Raw genomic sequence first — 19361 nt, 5'->3', positions numbered from 1 at the left:
ATAAATCCTAAGAAAAAATTAATTGTTTTTTACACTTGACGCTTACGATAGTGCTCACGGATATATATATAAACATATAAACGAACATGTTTGTGAGTTAACGAACATATTCGCGAGTCTCTTTAACAAACATGTTCGCGAGCCTCTTAACAAACATGTTCACGAGCTCACGAATTAAATACTATTAAGTTCGAGCTCGGCTTGATAATATTTTCAAGTTTGAAATCAAGCTTGAGCTCGGCTCATTAACTTAACCAAATGATTTTTTTTAGAATCGAGATCCAAATAACTCGCGAGTGGCTTGTTTACACCCCTGGTTTTTATTGCTTCGATAGGTTCATCTGATGTTGAGTATTTACATTATATTATTATTAGTAGAATGTTAATATAACATCCATTGTGGTCTAGTTCGTTAGGATATTTGGCTCTCACCTGAGAGACTTGCAAGTCCCGACAACGAAAATTTATTTTTTCGTCTTCCTTTTTAAAAGGACTGAACCAGGTCATTCAAACCCGGCCGAACAAATTGAATTGCAACTGTTCTACTCGTGCGTGCGCAACTTTCCCTATTTTTGCCTCTCTTTTTCCTTCGACACTTACACTTCGTCGTCATTGTTTTCGAGACTGGGGAAATCGTACAAGGCCGAGAGGAAGAAGCTCGACGAACTTGTCGTCGAGGAGAACTGTGGCCCATTAATGCTCAGCCTTACATAAGTAAATCTGATCTCGGTTACATCTTACTCTTTCTGGTAGTCGATTCCCTCAAGTTGATTCATGTTTATATTATTATTAGTAAAATATTAATATAACATCCATTGTAGTCTAGTTGGTTAGGATACTCGGCTCTCACCTAAGAGACTTGGGTTTAAGTCTCGGCAATGGAAATTTATTTTTTCATCTTCCTTTTTATAAAAGGACTGAACTAGCTAGGTCATTCGAACCGGGTCGAACAAATTGAATTGCAGTCGTTCTGCTCGTGCACAACTTTCCTTGTTTTTGCCTCTTTTTCCTTCGGCGCTTACGCTTCATCATTGTTGTTTTCAAGATGGAGGACATCGTACAAGGCTGAGAGGAAGAAGCTCGTCGAACTCGTCGCCGAGGAGAACTGTGGCCCATCAATTCTCCGCCTCGCATAAGTAAATCTCATCTCAACTACATCCTACTCTTTTTGTTAATGTTAGTCGATTCCCTCAAGTTGCTTCATGTTATTATTAGGGGTGTAATCAAACCAAATTAAGCCGAATAATGAAAGACTCGAGTTCGGCTCGGTTCGTTTTCCCTAATCTCGAGCTCAAGCTCGACTCGATTTCGATTCAAGCTTTAATTCTTAAGCTTGAGCTCGATTCCTAATGAAATTAAAAAGTTCAAGAATGGGTCGAGCTCTGTTCGAAAATAATTCATTTAAAAGTTAAATGAGTTTAGTTTAAACTCAGCTCATTAACATATCACAACTATATATATATATATATATATATATTATATTACGGTTAAACTATTTAAAATTTTCTTTTTAGAGTTTAGAAGTTAGGTTATAGTATTAAGCATAAAAAAAAATTTAACTAAAAAAATTAATTGTTTACGGGATTGTTCGATTGTTATCCTGTACTTCTTATTCGACACACGAGCAATGAAAGTTTTTTCATTTTAATTTTTTTTATGCTTAATACTATAATCCAACTCCAAAATTGTAAAAAAAAAAAAATCTTAAATAGCTTAACCGTAAATTTAAAAAAAAAAAATAAAAATAGCACTATCATGTTCTGGGCATCCAGAATAATTCTGGACGCTCAAAATCATCTGTCGCGGACGAGTCGCGCAGAATAAGACGGGTAGATATCAAATCTATATATATATATAGAGAGAAAAATGTTATGCGGATGACATCATCTGTGAGCAACACCGTGATCACAAAGTGTAAACAATTTTATTTTATTTTTATTTTCACTTCTTTCAAACTAATATATATATATATATATATATATATATATGTTGTGATTATCAAGTGTAAAAAAATAATTAATTTTTTTTTAAAGATTTATGCTAAAGAATTTAGGTTTAGTATTTAGTTTGAAAGAAGTAAAAATAAAAATAAAATAAAATTGTTCACGAGCCTTTTAACAAACATTTCACGAGCCTTTTAACATGAGTTCATGAATTAAATATTATTATGCTTGAGCTCAGCTCGATGATGTTTTCAAATTTGAAGTCAAGTTCAAATTCAGCTGGTTAACTTAATTAAATAAATTTATTTTAGAATCGAGATTCAAATAACTCGCGAGTGGCTTATTTACCTCTTAATTTTTATTACTTCGATAGGTTTATCTGGTGCTAGTATTTATGTTATATTATTATTAGTAGAAAATTAATTTAACGTCCGATGCAGTCTTGTTGGTTACAATATAACTTGAGAGACTCGGATTTGAGTGAAATTTATTTCGCTGTCTTCCTTTTTAAATGGACTGAACCAAATCATTTGAACCCGGCCGAACAAACTGAATCACAACCGTTCGAATAATGACAAACGTTATGCCGGTCTTCTTCATCCAGCGGCCACAATTTCGCTACCAGAAGCTTCTTCCTCGATCGTCGATAAAACCATCTGCTAAGCTTCTTCCTCGATCGTCGATAAAACCATCAAGCAGAGAACCTTCACAATAAAACCATCAAGTAGACGTGCAGGCGCAGCTCTCCCTGGTTTTTGGCCACTCTTTTTCCTTCAGCGCTTACCCTTCGTTGTCGTTGTTTCTGAGACGGGGGAAATCGTACAAGGCCGAGAGGAAGAAGTTCGGCGGACTCGTCGCCGAGGAGAACTGCGGCCCGTCGATGCTCCGCCTCGCATAAGTAAATCCCATCTCGCTTTGATGTCGTGTTGTAGCGTAGATCCTTGAAGGACGGTCGGGTCGTCGCTGTGTTATCATCTAGTTGTTTAGTCCCACATGCGTTGTTTGTATAGCAATTGAGAACTTGATTTATGAGGCGATGGCAAGTTTGGTCACGACCTTACTTGAACAGGATCTGTTCTATAGGTTGTACCACTGAATCCTTGAGTGTTAAGGAGACAGGCAACACAATCTGGATGATGACGTAAGGATTCGAGATCAGAGCGTGATTAACGGCTCAGATTCTCTGGGGTCGGTGGCTGTAGAGGATCGTTCTCAGCAGATCTCTACACCTGCTGGGGTGATCTCGAGTCTGTCTGACAGACGTAAAAATTATTTTTTCTTTTTAAATAAGCGATATAATAATTTTTTTAATATAAATTCAAAATGAAAAATCAGGATATAAGAATTTTAAATCTAAATAAATCTGAGGAAAACAGCTAAATTTGAAGCGATGAGGCACTACCGTCATTTACTTATTTCCAGTTAAAAACCCATCTACCGCGTCGCCCGGGCCCCATCTTCCGACCCAAAGCGGATCAGGATTGTTCAACGGCCACCGTTTCGCTAGAACGGTCGGAGTGATCAAGAGCGTGGAGAAGAAGGATCCTACTGGTGCCAAGATTACAAAGGCTGCTGCCATGAAGTGAAGTGAATCTTCTTGTTGATTAGAAGAATCAATCAGTTGCAAGCTAAGAACAAGTATCATGGTTTGGTGCTGTTGCTTATTTGATTGTTGTTGGTCAGTGAGCTTGGATCTTTGTGGGCTTCAGGAGTTCTTAGGTTTGTGCTTCTCCTGGGCTCTGCCGATTACTTTTGCATTTGTGTCGATCTGCTGCACTAGTTTTAATGGTATCAATGGCGTGCTTTAGGTTTGACTAAAAACCTTTTTTTAAGCTCTTCATCCCAATTTTATCGATATTCTATCATGAGCCGCCGAAGTGATTCTAGATATATGAATTGAAAAATGGGTACAAATATCAAATTGTGGAATCATTAGCGGTAACTGTTAATGAGGTATTAAAATTTTACCTTCAAGGTATGGTTAAGTTAGTGTGAGGTAGATTTATTTTAATGGGCAAGAATCAAATATAACATCTTGGACAAATGTAGTTTTTCGATTTACATTTTCAATGATTATAGAGTCTGTGAAATTGTTGAAGTGGTGAATTTCTTTTTTTTTTTTTTACTGTAGAGGATTCATTTTTTACTGTATGTGAATGGTATAGTCAAATATTGGGACATTGAGAAGCAAATCATGGATATGTATGATGAGATGTGTTGGTGGCGTGATGAATTTAGTAGCAGTGGAATCCTCAAAGATGTTGAAGAGCGTATAATAATGACAGAAAAAGCCCTTGAATCCTGTAAAGATGTTATAGTTAGATTGCAGGAGCAGAGAAAGACATCATTGGAACAAGTACAACTAGAATATGAAAGAATTAGAATTGCTAAAGAAAAGTTGAATGCTCTAAAGAGAGGCTGTTATCCATCTGAGATGGATAAGATAGAGTTGGCTAGCGAAACAACAGAGATAAACTTCACTGCTGAAAACATGGTAAAAGAAATTGATTCTCTAAACAAGGCAAGCCTAGACCTGCAAGCCATACAGGACAAGATCAAGGAATACTTTGTGACAAACACTGAAAGTTCCACAGCTGATATTATTGGAAGCATAGATAAACTTGTTGACAAAGTTGCTGGATTGGAACTTTCACTTTCATCACAGGTTGAACAAATAAATCAATTTATTTCAGTTAGTGATGAGCTTGAGAAAAATGTAAAGAACTTGGAAGAGGAGGAATTGATTCTGACCAAGGACTCACATGTGTTGCCTGAAAGATTTAAGGAAGCCCAATATGAGTTGAGCAAAGTTGAGGAGATTGGCAAACTTATCCGAGATGAAGAATCTAGTTTCAGTGAGAACGCACTCGAAGTTTGTCATAGCATCAATGCTATTTTAGAGAAGATTCTGCCTCCTACACTCACAGAAAATGTTTGTGATGAAGTTGCATTCCCAGAGGAAGAGGAAGCCTCTTATGCTTGTAGCATTGAATCGCATAGTGAGTGTAAGGATATAGAAGTAACTGAATTCCATGATGTCAAAGAAGATTTGGTAGAGATTGATGCAACTCATCCACTTGTTGAATTTCTAGAAGAATTTCTCCAGAAAAAGGAAGATGCTTCACTCAAATATGCTTCAGAAGTAGAGAACAAGAATGAAAACTACATCCGAGAGATGATGGCCCTGATAGGGGAACTAGTGAATGTCATTGCATCGAGAGATGAGGAAATCAGCTCGCTGAGAGAACAATTGGCGTCTCTAAAGGCAAGGTTTGATCTTTGTCAAGTTGCTTCATATGTTGACTCTTGTCATAGTGAGTTGATGATCTCAAACACTGCAACTATTGTGAAAGATTCTGAGATGTCTCGATCTACTCGGCAAAGAGATTCATCTGTCAGTGGCATTAGTGTAGAATGTGTCTTTGAACAAAAGATAACCCAACCTTTTGAAGAGAAGCTTGGGAAGGATGTTGATCGTTTACTTGGCAAAAACTTAGAATTTTGGTTAAGATTCAGCACCACATACCACTACGTGCAGAAGCTCAAAGCCAAGTATGGAGAGCTACTAGCTGATATCAATAAGCTGGATGGCAATAAGACAGAAGGTGGCAAAGCTTCTGATACTGACAATCAGACGAGCAATGCTGAGTCAGAATCAGTTTCTAAAAGACTGAATGAATTGAAGACTGAGTTCTTGCTATGGTCAGAGCAGAGCATGTTGTTGAGAGAAGAGCTGGAGAAGAGGTTCTTATCCCTCAACAACATGCAAGAGGAGATATCAAGTGTTGTGAGCAAAAGTTCAACATCTGAAGGAGCATTGTTTACTCCTCACGAAGCTGCAAGGTTACAAAGTGAAGTGATGAACATGAAGCAGGTGAGCAGTAAGGCTTCAAGCCACCTGCTGGTGGGACTTGATCAAATCAAGGGGGTCCAATCTGAAATTGAGAGGCAGTTGGCTAAGTTGTATGAGACCTTCCAAATATTTATATCAAGAGGCAAACATGATCCGAACAAGGAAGGAGTACCACTGAGTGCCTTCCTTTATGGTTTCAAGCCCAAAAAATCATCGATATTTTCACGCATTCTACCTATTTTCCAGAAACAAAAGGCTAAAGCTCACAGTCGGGTAGGTTGAACATAATTTGAATAGCTTCAATCTGTAACTAGTTTCTAGTGTGTAAACTTGTGGATTTATTTTTTAAACAGGTCTAGGTTGATTCACTCATTTCAAGTTGGACGATGTGGATGCCATCTCATGAAGGCTGTTCAGGGACAGATTCATCTCTTGCTGAAATGTGTACCAAGGTTCAGATTTTGGAATCTCATATCGATGATCAATGAATCTTTGGAAGGATAAATGCATTTATCATTTGAACACTGATCTTTCATTTACTCTTTGTACGTGAATAAACCAGAAACACTTTTCCTTCTCAATCAACATTATCCTTCATGATACCTGAACAATACATTCCGATGCATATAAATGTTCTCAAATTAATTCCGAAAGATTTCTTGTGATCGATTTGGTTAAAAGCATATCGGCTGTATAAATGGAAAAAACAAAATAGAAATTGCTAAGTCAGTGGATCATCCTTGTGTTCTTGTGCTAGGAGGATGAATATATATAGTCATTCCGTAGCTATCGAAAATCTAATTCTTTTGATTGGATAGATTCACACTTTTACGATTTTAGTTTGCATTTCTTTCCAGGGATTCTATTCATGCTCTGCTTCAAATCATTTAAACCTCTTAAGAGGTCTTCCTTTATAAAGGGACGGAACCAAATCATTTAAACCGGGGCGAACAAAGTGAATCACAACCGTTCGAATAATGTCAAACGTGATGTCGGGTCTTCTCCATCCAACGGCCACAATTTCGCTACCAGAACCTTCTTCCTCGATCGTCGATAAAGCCATCAAGCAGAGAACCCTCTTCCTTTATCGTGTCGATAAATCCAGCAAGCAGAGAACCTTCTTCCTTTATCGTCTATGAAACCATCAAGCAGACCTGCGTGCTCAGCTTTCCTTGGTTTTTTGCCTCTCTTTATCCTTCGGCGCTTACGCTTCGTTGTCGATGTTTCCGAGACGGGGGCAATCGTACAAGGCCGAGAGGAAGAAGTTCGGCGGACTCGTCGCCGAGGAGAACTGCGGCCCGTCGATGCTCCGCCTCGCATAGGTGAAATCCCTTCTCGCTTTGATGTCGTGTTGTTGTGTAGATACTTGAAGGACGGTGATGTCGTTTGATCTCGCTTTTAGTCCCACATTCGTTGTTTGTGCAGCAATTGAGAAATTTATTTATGAGGCGTTGGCGAGTTCAGGCACGACCTTACTTGAACAGGATCTGTTCTATAGGTTGTACCACTGAATCCTTGAGTGTTAAGGAGACAGGCAACACAATCTGGATGATGACGTATAGACTCGAGATCAGAGCGTGATTAACGGCTCAGATTCTCTAAGATCGGTGGCTGTGGAGGATCGTTCTCAGCAGATCTTTAAACCTGCTGGGGTGGTCTCGAGTCTGTCTGACAGACGCAAAAATTTATTTTTCCTTTTTTAATAAGCGATATAATAATTTTTTAAATATAAATTCAAAATGAAAATCAGGAGATAAAAAAAAATAAATCTGAAGAAACAGGTAAATTTGATGCTATTAAATATGACAAGTAGGAATGTCAGTTGAAATAAGTGCACTAATAGTAATACTAGTGGAAACAATGTGCAGACTGCAAATAAGCAAACAAAAGGTAAATCTCTCTTATAGCTTTGCCATCAATGCCATAGATTGTTCTATAGGTTTATTAACTAGTTTGTCTCTAAATTATTTATGTAATTAGTTGCAGGAAGTATACTTGATGTTTTAAAGGTCACTGCTACCTCCTCCAGGAGCTTCTATCTCTTGCACTTAATATTTAATCTCAATCTTGACAGCATTTCTTTCTCTAATCAAGTGTTGCCATTCATATTTACAGATTGGGCTGGTTTTTTTTTTTTTTTTAATGTTAGTATCATTAGTTGTTCCTCACGATCCTTCCCTTTGTGACTGACTTGCTGTTTCATTTTGTTGAGCAATTTTGACGAATTGTTAAATTGCTATCTCATGTATTGTTTATTTCAAAGCTTGCCACTTGTGTGTGGTGTCAGTGTCATCTCAAGATTCCTTCTGCCTTGTGAAAATTGTTAATTTTTCATCAAAATTCTGCAGGTTCTGATCACCTCAGGGATGTATTTGGGCGCATGGCCCTCAGTGATCAAGACATCGTTGCACTGTCTGGTGGTCACACATTGGTAACCTTGCTTTCTGATAATTATCTCTATCGTCACGTATTCTTCTTATCATCTTCTATATCTTTGTCTCACTTCATGCAGGGTAGGTGCCACAAGGAGAGATCTGGCTTCGAAGGGGCTTGGACATCCAATCCTCTCATCTTCGACAACTCTTACTTCACGTAAGCTTGTTAAGTACTGAGAAAGCAAGTCGGTCGCAGGCAGCTATGTTGGATAATCTTCTCCGGCAGGCTTCATGGGGAAAGAGAAGGTTCATATCAACATTGGGGTCATCGGCCATGTCGACTCCGGGAAGTCGACCGCGACCGGCCATCTCCTCTACAAGCTGGGCAGCATCGACAAGCGTGTGATCGAGCGGTTCGAAAAGGAGGCCACCGAGATGAACAAGAGGTCGTTCAAATACGCCTGGATGCTCGACAAGCTCAAGGCCGAGCGCGAAAGAGGAATCACCATCGACGTTGCTCTCTGGAAATTCGAGACCACCAAATACTACTGCACCGTCATCGACGCCCACAGCCACCGCGACTTCATCAAGAACATGATCACCGGAACCTCCCAGGCCGACTGTGCTGTTCTCATCATCGATTCCACCACCGGCGGCTTCGAAGCTGGCATCTCCAAGGACGGCCAGACCCGCGAGCATGCTCTGCTTGCATTCACTCTCGGAGTCACAGATGATTTGCTGCTGTAACAAGGTAAAACATTTCTGTCCTCGATTATATGGATCCTTGAGCTGAATCCTTTGCTATATCTATCTAATGATCTCTATCTATCTATCTAGATGGATGCGCGACGCCAAAGTATTCAAAGGTGCTATACGATGAAATCGTGAAGGAGGTTTCTTCTTACCTCAGGAAGGTCGGATACAACCCGGACAAGATTCCCTTCGTTCCCATCTCTGGTTTTGAGGGCGACAACATGATTGAGAGGTCCACCAACCTCGACTGGTACAAGGGTCCGATGCTGCTCGATGCTCTGGATTTGATCAGCGAGCCGAAGAGGCCCTCGGAAAGCCCCTCCGGCTTCCACTTCAGGATGTGTACAAGATCGATCGGAGGCATTGGCACTGTGCCGGTTGGTCGCGTCGAGACTGGTGTTCTTAAGCCTAGCCTGGTCGTCACCTTTGGCCCTACTGGGCTCAGGTCATCATCGAGATGCACCAGGAAGCCCTCCCCGGCGACAATGTCGGTTCCAACGTCAAGAATGTTGCTGTCAAGGATTTGAAGAGAGGCTTTGTTGCATCCAATTCTAAGGATGACCCTGCCAAGGAGGCTGCCACCTTCACTTCTCAGGTCATCATCATGAACCATCCTGGTCAGATTGGCAATGGCACTCCCGTGCTCGATTGCCACAGCTCCCACATCACAGTCAAGTTCGCCGAGATTCTAACGAAGATCGACAGGCGATCAGGCAAGGAGCTCCAGAAGGAGCCCAAGTTCCTTAAGAACGGCGACGCTGGCTTAGTGAAGATGATCCCCACCAAGCCCATGGTCGTGGAGACATTCTCCGAGTACCCTCCTCTTGGTTGTTTCGCGGTGAGGGACATGCGCCAGATTGTTGCCGTCGGAGTGATCAAGAGCGTCGAGAAGAAGGAACCTACTGGTGCCAAGATTACCAAGGCTGCTGCCAAGAAGAAGCGAAGTGAAGTGAATCTTCTTGTTGATTAGAAGAATCTAATCTGTATTTCTCATATATGTACAGAAAAAAAATTAATAGATCTAATTTGTATTTCTCAAATTTCGTAGATATGATTGAGTTGGTGTAGGGTAGATTTATTTTAGTGGGCAAGGGTTAAATATGATATCTTTTGTGGTGATAAATGGTAGTTTTTTGATTTATTTTTTTATTGATTATTGTAAGATTGATCATGTAGAATGGTTGAGATGATGAATTTTATTTTTCACTGTAGAGAGTTTAATTTTCACGTTAGACATTTCAAGTGTGTTGTGGTATTTGAATTACTCATGATTTAGATTGTGTTGTGGTGTTTGAATTACTTGTAATTTAATTTAGTTGTAGTGGGAAATATCTATGAAACTTGAGTCTAAGATTTATATGTACGTGTGCATTTTAAATTTATTTTGATAGTAAGTAAAAAATTTTCTATGGAACTAAACTGGTTGATGAAAAATTTTCGTGAAAAGAATCACTTAAATAAAAAGGATATTAACCAAAATAAAATAAAAAGGATATTTTAAAAAAGCTTTTGTAGTAGTTTAAAGTAATTATCAATTGGGTTTTAATCTTGATTAAAGTTACTTTAAAAATATCATTTTTAAAAACTCAAAATTGTTTAAAATGACTATTATAATATTTTTAATATTTCCTGTACTAGAATTGTCGTTTTGATTTTTTCCAAAAAAAAAAGTCCTTTTAACAATTTCATTAATTTAGCTATTTAGGGTTATTATGCTCTATTTATCCTGTAATAAAGGTTTAATTGTTGTTATTACTATTATATTTAGGTAAAACTTATAGTATTTATTGTTATTAATTTTGAATAATTTTAATTAAATTTAAATAATTTGGATCATATTAATAAAGAATTTTAATATAAAAAATAATAAATTAAATTTTATAGTGGTTGTTACAGTGCATGTCGTGGCGTAGTTAGTGCGCCGCAATCCGCAGTCAAGCACGTGAACGGCTGTAAAAGCTTTAACTACTTTTTCATTAATTAAAAATAATATTATATTTTATATGTTTACTCTTATGCCATGTTTCATTGCGAGGACGGATTTAAAAATTAGTAAAAAAAATATTCATTATTTATTTCATGAAAAAAATAGATTAATGAATTTATAAGTCCATGGATAAATTTTTTGATATTTTTTTATCAGCTTAAATAAGACAGAAAGTCACATTCTCACACTCAATTTGACGAGTTAAAAAATTTTCAACTCAACTCAATCTAAAATGAATTACGAATTAGACGAATCAACCTATAAATTTGTTAAAAAATAAAAAAATATTAAAAATTTTAACTTTGAATTATAATTTAAATTAATCATGTTAAAATTGTTAAATTTAAATTGTAATTTAAATAGATCAAAATTCACTAATTTATTAAGTTTTTTATTTTAATTTTAAAATTTAAAATAAATAAATAAATATTTTCAATCCACGAACCAACCTAAAGTCGTCGTAGGCCAACACACGAGGATCACACGAACTTAGACAAATCAATTCATCTGAACTCATATTAAAATATATTGATAAAATTTCAATCTAATTCATCTAAATTACTTGATGAGGTAAATAAATTTGACATATCCATTCCAAATTGATGGTTATATCCTCCGTGACTGTTTCACATAATCTAGAGTTGCAAGATGTCCTGTTTGGGCCACGACCATTTATTTTTTTTTCTTTCCATTAATTTTCTTCTTTTTCTTTATATAAACTTTTCCTAGTATTCTTTTCTCTTATCTTATCTTACTCCTATTAAAAGATTCTTTTCCGGATAGATTCCTTTCCTTTCTCAATCCCATGACACTATCCTTTGGCATGTGCTATCTCCCTTAAAATGCTTTTTTTATAATTGTTTTCAAAAATAGTAAATACTTAGTAAAAGGATAGTGACCACAAAACTAATTAAAATAATCACAGTTTACACAACAAAACATGAAAAACGATTTGTCCTTAATTTTCAAAAATATTAGGATAATAATCACAAAACTAATTAATATAATCACAGTTTGCACAACATAACATGAAAAACGATTTTTCCGACCATCAATGGTCCTCTTCCTGTGACCAATCGCAATTCAAAGGGCGACGTGGTTTCCGGTAACCGCCCTTGATTTTTCCTGTCTCGTCAGTGATCCTAAGCGAACGCTGACCGCTGCTCCCTCCTCCCGCACTACTCTCGGCACAAAACGCTCTCGTGAGTCGCGACCGGTCATCCCGAGTGACGGTATCCTCACCGCCAGAGTTTGTCGGCGTCTTCTTCTCCGATCCCATGTTTCTCCGAAAACCACTCTTGGTTTCCTTCGAACTATGGACTCTTAAACGTACCTCTGATTGTGCACGCAGAAATCGACCTTGCTATTGACTGGAACAATGAGCGGGGCCGGCGCAAACATGGTCAGGTAAATGTGGAGGTAGTAGCGAAATTTTGAGAAATTGAGAGTGAAATTTCCACTATAAATTAAACAAGACCTAAGACAAAACCGATCGCACTCACTTGTCTCCTTCTTCTACTTCTTCTTCTTCGTATTCTTCTTCTCCGTTTAGCGATGGATACTAAGATCGGATCGGTGGACGCGGCGGCGGAGGCGAAGGCGAACGGCGTCCTGGGCTGCCCGCCGGGGACGACGTGCAGCGCCGTCGCACCAGCCGCGGTGGTCCCGGCCGCCGGAACCTGCGAGGCCACCCTCGGGCGCCACCTCGCCCGCCGCCTCGTCCAGATCGGCGTCAGCGACGTCTTCTCTGTTCCAGGAGACTTCAACCTCACCCTGCTCGACCACCTCATCGCCGAGCCCGGCCTCCGCGTCATCGGGTGCTGTAATGAGCTCAACGCCGGGTACGCCGCCGACGGCTACGCCCGCTCCCGCGGCGTCGGAGCTTGCGTCGTGACCTTCACCGTCGGCGGATTGAGCGTGCTCAATGCCATAGCCGGCGCCTACAGCGAGAATCTCCCCGTCGTCTGCATCGTCGGCGGACCCAATTCCAATGATTACGGTACGAACCGGATCCTCCATCACACCATCGGCCTTCCCGATTTCTCCCAGGAGCTCCGATGCTTCCAGACTGTCACCTGTTACCAGGTGCCGACATCGATCCCCATTCTCCTTTTCTTAGGATTGATTAGAAGTGGTTCGTTTAGGTTGTAAATCTTGCGGTCTTCTCTCATGTAGGCGGTGGTGAATAACCTTGAGGACGCTCACGAGCTGATCGACACGGCGATCTCCACTGCCCTCAAGGAGAGCAAGCCCGTCTACATCAGCGTCGGCTGTAATCTCTCGGGGATCCCGCATCCAACCTTTAGCCGCGAGCCTGTCCCCTTCAATCTCTCCCCGAGGCAAGCTTCGAGTTCACGAGCCAACGATTTGGGTTTTGAGGAATTGATTGCGTTTTTTTCATGATTTTTTGTTTTTTGATGATGAAACTGTTAGATTGAGCAACCAGATGGGATTGGAGGCGGCGGTGGAGGCCACGGTGCAGTTCTTGAACAAAGCCGTGAAGCCGGTCCTGGTCGGCGGTCCCAAGATCCGCGTCGCCAAGGCCGGGAAGGCCTTCGTGGAGCTGGCCGATGCCTGTGGTTTCCCCATCGCGGCCATGCCTTCCGCTAAGGGCCTCGTGCCGGAGCACCACCCTAGGTTCATCGGCACCTACTGGGGCGCCGTCAGCACGGCCTTCTGCGCCGAGATCGTGGAGTCTGCCGACGCGTACCTCTTCGCCGGCCCCATCTTCAACGACTACAGCTCCGTGGGCTACTCCCTCCTCCTCAAGAAGGAGAAAGCCATCATCGTCCAGCCCGACCGCGTGGTGGTCGGCAACGGCCCGGCCTTCGGCTGCATCCTCATGAAGGATTTCTTCCAGGCGCTCGCCCAAAAACTCAAACTGAACACGACCGCGCACGAGAACTACCGCAGGATCCACGTCCCCGACGGCCAGCCATTGGAGTGCCAACCCAAGGAGCCATTGAGGGTCAACGTGCTCTTCAAGCACATCCAAAAAATGCTCTCCGCCGATACCGCCGTGATCGCCGAGACCGGAGACTCATGGTTCAATTGCCAAAAGCTGAAATTGCCGGAGGGATGTGGGTGAGTCGAGTGCACATTCTTGCCACTTCTGCTCTTCCGATGAATCACATGCAACTGTGTTTGTTCTGCAGATACGAGTTCCAAATGCAGTATGGATCGATCGGCTGGTCGGTCGGAGCCACTCTCGGCTACGCTCAGGCTGCAACTGACAAGCGTGTGATCGCTTGCATCGGAGACGGAAGTTTTCAGGTATCGTTTTCACTCCCCTTCTCCAATTATGATAAAACTCTTTCGAATCTAATTGCTACATCACCTACCTTTCGGAATCAAGGTGACAGCCCAAGATGTGTCGACGATGCTGAGATGTGGACAGAACTGCATCATCTTTCTGATAAACAATGGCGGATACACAATCGAGGTTGAGATCCACGATGGCCCTTACAATGTCATCAAGAACTGGAACTACACTGCTCTGGTGGACGCGATTCACAACGGTGAGGGCAAGTGCTGGACCGCAAAGGTGAGCCTCCTCTGTTGCCTTTTTTGTTTTAGCTATGAGCCGCCTGCAAGTTTGAGGTCTGATCAGCCTGTGCATGCTCAGGTGACCTGTGAAGAGGAGCTCAAGCAGGCAATTGAGACATCGTTGGGGCCTAAGAAGGATTGCCTGTGTTTCATCGAGATCATCGTGCACAAGGACGATACCAGCAAAGAGTTGCTTGAGTGGGGCTCTAGGGTTTGTGCGGCGAACAGCAGGCCACCAAACCCTCAGTGATCTCGACTTGAGTCTGCAGGAAGATCGACAATGTAGGGTTTCTTTGATAATAAAGAAACAAGTTGTGACTCTCAACTCAGCATCGCACTGCCGTTACTTTCATCTGCTGGTGACATTTTTTTGTTTTTGTTTTTGATGTTATATTGTCCGAAATGACTAAATAAAATTTAGTGGGTAAAATTTAAAAACAGAACTTCTTTTAACAGTTATAATAGCTATAGAAATAATTACTCCAACATGTAATTTTATTTAAAAAAATTTATCAGTTTAGTTAATATTAATTAATCTGGATCAAAATCATTATAAAAATTAAAAATAAAACAGCTACTAACATACATGAACTAAATTCATAAATAATAATAATAACTAAAAATATTTTATATAGTATTTTGACGTTTTAAAAATAAATGATACCCTTTTACCGTTACCTTCAGTTTAAACTTGTCTATTAAACCATGCCATTACCAAGCTTATAGTAGGTACCTCAACAGCCGCAAGAAGCTGAGCGTCGCCATGGCCAAGATGTAGCTCCATCTAACGGTATTTTGTTATGATTCTGTTGACGCACGTCTCCATCTTTTACAAATTTTGACTGGCGCCGATCTTACCATATCGTTTGATAGCTGCACAATGCAGATCAACTTCGCAGTTACTCTTGTGCTCGCTAAACGATCAAAGATCAAGCATTACCTGAGGAGAAACCTGTCGGGCTACTAAGGACAGAGCCAGGTTGATGCCTACCAGGGCGGTAGCCTGGGGGCTCAATGGCGATAGAAAAGTGATAAATTTTGATTTACTATGGGAGAACAGAAAAAAAAAAATGAAGATTAGTCCGGATGATGACTCACAGTTTGGGATCAATCCGGAAAAATCATCCGAGCTGGCTCGCCATTGCGGGCTAGTACAGCTCCTCATTTTATTACAGGACAGACAAGAAACAGAAGTAGCACAACTCTTCCAGAATTAACAAGACAGACGTCAAGCAGTCGCCTTTTCGTACACTTGGCTGGCATATTTCCAGTTCATAACCTTCCATATGTTCTTCAGATACTCAGGTCTCACATTTTGGTACTGCAACACAATCAAACACAAGGTTGAAACAATCCAAATTTTACATTCTTTTTTCTTTTTTTTTTTTTTTTATAATTCAGATGTTCAAATTTAGTCCGATCAATTCCTCTCCTAATTCGCCTACAAGCATAGTGCATTTTTAAAAAAGAAGAAACGCATGAACAAAATAAATTAATAAGCAATTTATCAGAAGTTAGCTATTATTATTAGAACATTAGCCATGACATTAAACTTATATTTAGCAGAATTTTTCTGTAGCAGCTATATAGACAAAAAAAATGAGTTGAAATATTGACGATAGATGACCCATCAAGTACCATTACGGTATCTTAAATTGCATTTTAATCAATAACATTGTCTGTTTAACTAGTTGAAGTAACACCTTTTTGATATCATAGGGCATTAAATAATATTACAGCATTTAGTGAAACACTAATTATTATAGCATTTTGAAATAATGTATTAAAGATATTAATACTGATTTATAACTATACTTAGGTATGAATGATCGTATGATGCCACATCATTTCCCAGCGTAACCGTGAGATAACATTCAAAAGAGAAGCTTGGTATGGTACCTGTAGATAGTATGCATGCTCCCACACATCGATACCGAGCAATGGAATAAGTGTCGCGCCTTTGGTCACCAGTGGATCCTATAACAAAATTATCTAGCAGGTAAGAACTAAAGGAATGGTCAAACCATTGAACTGTCAACCAGAAGAAGGGAATGCAGAGTACTCTGACATAAAGAAGTAATGAATATTGTGTTGATTTGGATCTCATAGATGAATCCTCGAACAACAATGACACACTTACAAGAAAGCAACATGATGCCAAAGTATTAGTTGGCCTAGTGGCTTGCTATGCTTATTATCAGATACATAGTTATAGAGATTGTTCAACTTGTAGAAATGAGAAATTTTCAAATAGATATAAAATAGCAAAATTTGAGACAAAAAATTATAAGTAAAATAAGTTTAGACTATATCCGACATTCACTGACAGACTAAGAACAAAGAATAAGACATTTACTGAATTGCTAAATCTAGAGGGCAAAGGTCGAGAATTATTCAATGAAGTTTTGAGGTTTAAGATGTCAAGGACCGAGAAAAATCAGCTAATAATTTATAATAATGATTAAGTTGATGAATCATACAGTAAAACTACCAAAAGAATTATTCATGGAAGAATTAAAGATGAAAGAAGTATGTTTAACGATATGGTTTAGACTCTGGATGATCAACTATGAAGCTATTCATTTAATAAGACAACTTAGAGCTACAGGAAAAATAATGATTTGCAAATGTTTTCTATTAAATTTAGAAAAATCATTTGATGCAATACCTAAATCCTTATTGTTGTTGGTAGAGAAGAAAGGAATATCTAGTAGTTACATTGATGTAGTAAATGACATATATGATAATTGATAGTGGAACTATTAAGAGAGAAAGAATACCGAATGCTTTTTTTTTATGATTGTAAGCTTACATTATGGATCAACTCTAAATCTCAATTTTCAACACTCGGCTCACTATAGTTATGGGATTAGAGTCCTAGACAATTAGGAATATATAAATATGTGTGTGTGTGTGTGTGTGTGTGTGTGTGTGTGTGTGTGTGTATTAGATAAAAAATAAGAGAAAGTTGAGATAATATAGATGTTCAAAGAAGATCAATAGAAGTCAAATAAATTAGGATTGAAGGCATCATGGGTTGGAGACCAAAGAAATTTCTAGCTAATGTGAGTGAAATTAATTCAAGATAGTTGAATATTACTAATAAAGTAACCTTGCATAAGCTTAAATAGAGAAATAAGATCCATATAGCTGACTTTATATAGTTAATAATAACACAATTAGATGATGAAGATGACTATAAACATACTAAAATATCTCTAACTATTCTCACAACAAAACATATCCAACTGATATTGACATTACATTGATGCTTTAGTGAAATCAGAGACTTGGTTAGATACAGTCTGGCAATTCTGAGTATGGAAAAAAACAGAAAAATAAAATTAACATTCCATTAACATTCCTAGAGTTTGCATTAAAAGTTGATGGAGAGATTTTTCATTACCATTGAGATAAGAGAATAGCTTTGCATTGCATTTTTCAGTTATCTTACAAGATTCGATCGCTTAGGTTTAAAAAAAGACTACTACATTTTTCATGAACATATCAACTAAACTGAACAACTGAAGCTGCAGGTAAACAACATCCATATCTTTGAAACAAATGATGCTACCTGATTTGCAGTGGTTTCGACACTGAGTTTCTTGCTGGTCTCATCCAGAGCTAGCCACTGTCATAAAGATAATCAAATGAAATGAGAAGAGCAACTAATAATCATGGCACAAGGAACAAACTTAGTAAATATGTAGGGAAAGTAAGCAATTATGTTCAATGAGGTTAAACATACCACCCATCCAGAACCTTGTAAAGCAGCACCTTCTGCATTTATTTTCTGCATCAAAGCCTCCAAAGAGCCAAAGTCTGCGTCAATCGCCCAGCCTAGTGAGCTATGAGGCGACTCGCCTCCACCTTCCTGCATACTCCTTCCATTAGCATTTTTGGGGACACAAACAAAAAAAAAAGGAATATTCCATAGTGTATTGGGCAGTTTGCACTTACATTTACAGGCTTCAGGTTTTGCCAGAAGATTGTGTGGTTGATATGGCCTGCAGACAACATTAAACCGTCCTGTTAATCCAATCTCATACTATTTGTCAGCTCCCAAATGTCTAAATGCCCTATGCAATAGATAATGGTCAGCTAAGCGTTTTTTCCTTTATGATTTAAGAAAAAAAAAACCAATTGCGAAAACCCTGATGGATCTCGAAATCATCAAAACCACAGAATCAAGGAAAGAGATGGAAAGCAGAACAAACCTCCGCCATTGAACTTGATGGCGCTCTGCAGCCGGACGACCGCCGACGCGTCACCCTTCGCGATTGCCGCGTCGAGCTGCTCGAGGGCGTTATTGTAGTTGGTGACGTACGACTGGTGGTGCTTCTGGTGGTGCAGCCTCATGATCTCGCCGCTGATGACGGGCTCGAGGGCGCCGTAGTCGTAGGCGAGATCCGGAAGGGAGGCCACGGTGAAGGCCCGGCCCTGGCGGAGGCTCGATCCAAGACAACGATCCAGGGAGGCCGAGACGGGGGCGAAGGCGGAGACGCGCGTTAGGGTTTTCTTGGCGAAGAGGGCTCGGAAAGCCATGGCTGATTGATCCAGAGCAAGCGAGAGAGAAAGAGGCGAGAGCGGAATGGGGGAGGGTTTGGTGAGGCAGGCGGCCTTTTATATCGAAAGCGGAGAACAGTTCGGTATTGGAATATTCGCGCCCCTGGTTTGGAAGTAAAATGACGTAACTATCCTTTGTGGACTAAGGATGTTAATGGATTGACTATATATAATCATCTTTCATTTACTCTTTTCACATGATTTCCGGGACAATAGTGCCGCGGTAGAATATTCAAGTTGTCACTCAGGCACCTACGATTCGATCATCAACTAGATGCATTTATAAAAAAGTTTCTCTAAATGGGGAGCGCAATCAAAGGATACTGAGCGTCTGGGCT

The 19361-nt window shown here is 39.8% G+C and overlaps 3 protein-coding genes, 2 non-coding genes and 1 pseudogene across 5 annotated transcripts; 5 read left to right on the top strand and 1 right to left on the bottom strand.

Annotated features, from left to right (window-relative positions):
- Window positions 1-2979: 2979 nt before the first annotated feature.
- Window positions 2980-7118, top strand: LOC141834539 (protein NETWORKED 2A-like). Its single transcript, XM_074721856.1, has 4 exons — window positions 2980-2986; window positions 3056-3180; window positions 4075-6069; window positions 6963-7118. The coding sequence occupies exons 1-4, from the start codon at window positions 2980-2982 to the stop codon at window positions 7116-7118; spliced, it is 2283 nt and encodes a 760-aa protein (XP_074577957.1).
- On the top strand, window positions 2995-3206 carry LOC141835455 (small nucleolar RNA U3). The gene has a single exon (XR_012602396.1). It is a non-coding gene; the product is annotated as a small nucleolar RNA U3 (small nucleolar RNA).
- Window positions 7119-7262: 144 nt separating the features above from the next.
- Window positions 7263-7474, top strand: LOC141835454 (small nucleolar RNA U3). The gene has a single exon (XR_012602395.1). It is a non-coding gene; the product is annotated as a small nucleolar RNA U3 (small nucleolar RNA).
- Window positions 7475-8462: 988 nt separating this feature from the next.
- LOC141834538 (elongation factor 1-alpha-like) lies at window positions 8463-9894 on the top strand (annotated as a pseudogene).
- A 2544-nt stretch (window positions 9895-12438) lies between these two features.
- Window positions 12439-14905, top strand: LOC141834850 (pyruvate decarboxylase 1-like). Its single transcript, XM_074722230.1, has 6 exons — window positions 12439-12996; window positions 13087-13250; window positions 13345-13995; window positions 14067-14184; window positions 14267-14455; window positions 14537-14905. Exons 1-6 carry the CDS (start codon window positions 12466-12468, stop codon window positions 14705-14707), a joined length of 1824 nt encoding a protein of 607 aa, XP_074578331.1. The 5' UTR covers window positions 12439-12465; the 3' UTR covers window positions 14708-14905.
- Window positions 14906-15472: 567 nt separating this feature from the next.
- On the bottom strand, window positions 15473-19036 carry LOC141834929 (superoxide dismutase [Mn], mitochondrial-like). Its single transcript, XM_074722325.1, has 6 exons — window positions 18675-19036; window positions 18418-18464; window positions 18206-18331; window positions 18032-18088; window positions 16357-16434; window positions 15473-15778 (listed from the first exon to the last, which is right to left on the bottom strand). The coding sequence occupies exons 1-6, from the start codon at window positions 19000-19002 to the stop codon at window positions 15686-15688; spliced, it is 729 nt and encodes a 242-aa protein (XP_074578426.1). The 5' UTR covers window positions 19003-19036; the 3' UTR covers window positions 15473-15685.
- Between the last annotated feature and the right edge of the window lie 325 nt (window positions 19037-19361).

The sequence above is a fragment of the Curcuma longa genome, chromosome 9 (assembly GCF_044706935.1).
Source record: "Curcuma longa cultivar G26 ecotype Majalengka, Jawa Barat chromosome 9, ITB_CL_G26_1.1, whole genome shotgun sequence".
NCBI lineage: Eukaryota > Viridiplantae > Streptophyta > Magnoliopsida > Zingiberales > Zingiberaceae > Curcuma > Curcuma longa.
The sequence above is the reverse complement of the archived record's forward strand: the minus strand, read 5'-3'. Positions and strand labels throughout refer to the sequence as shown.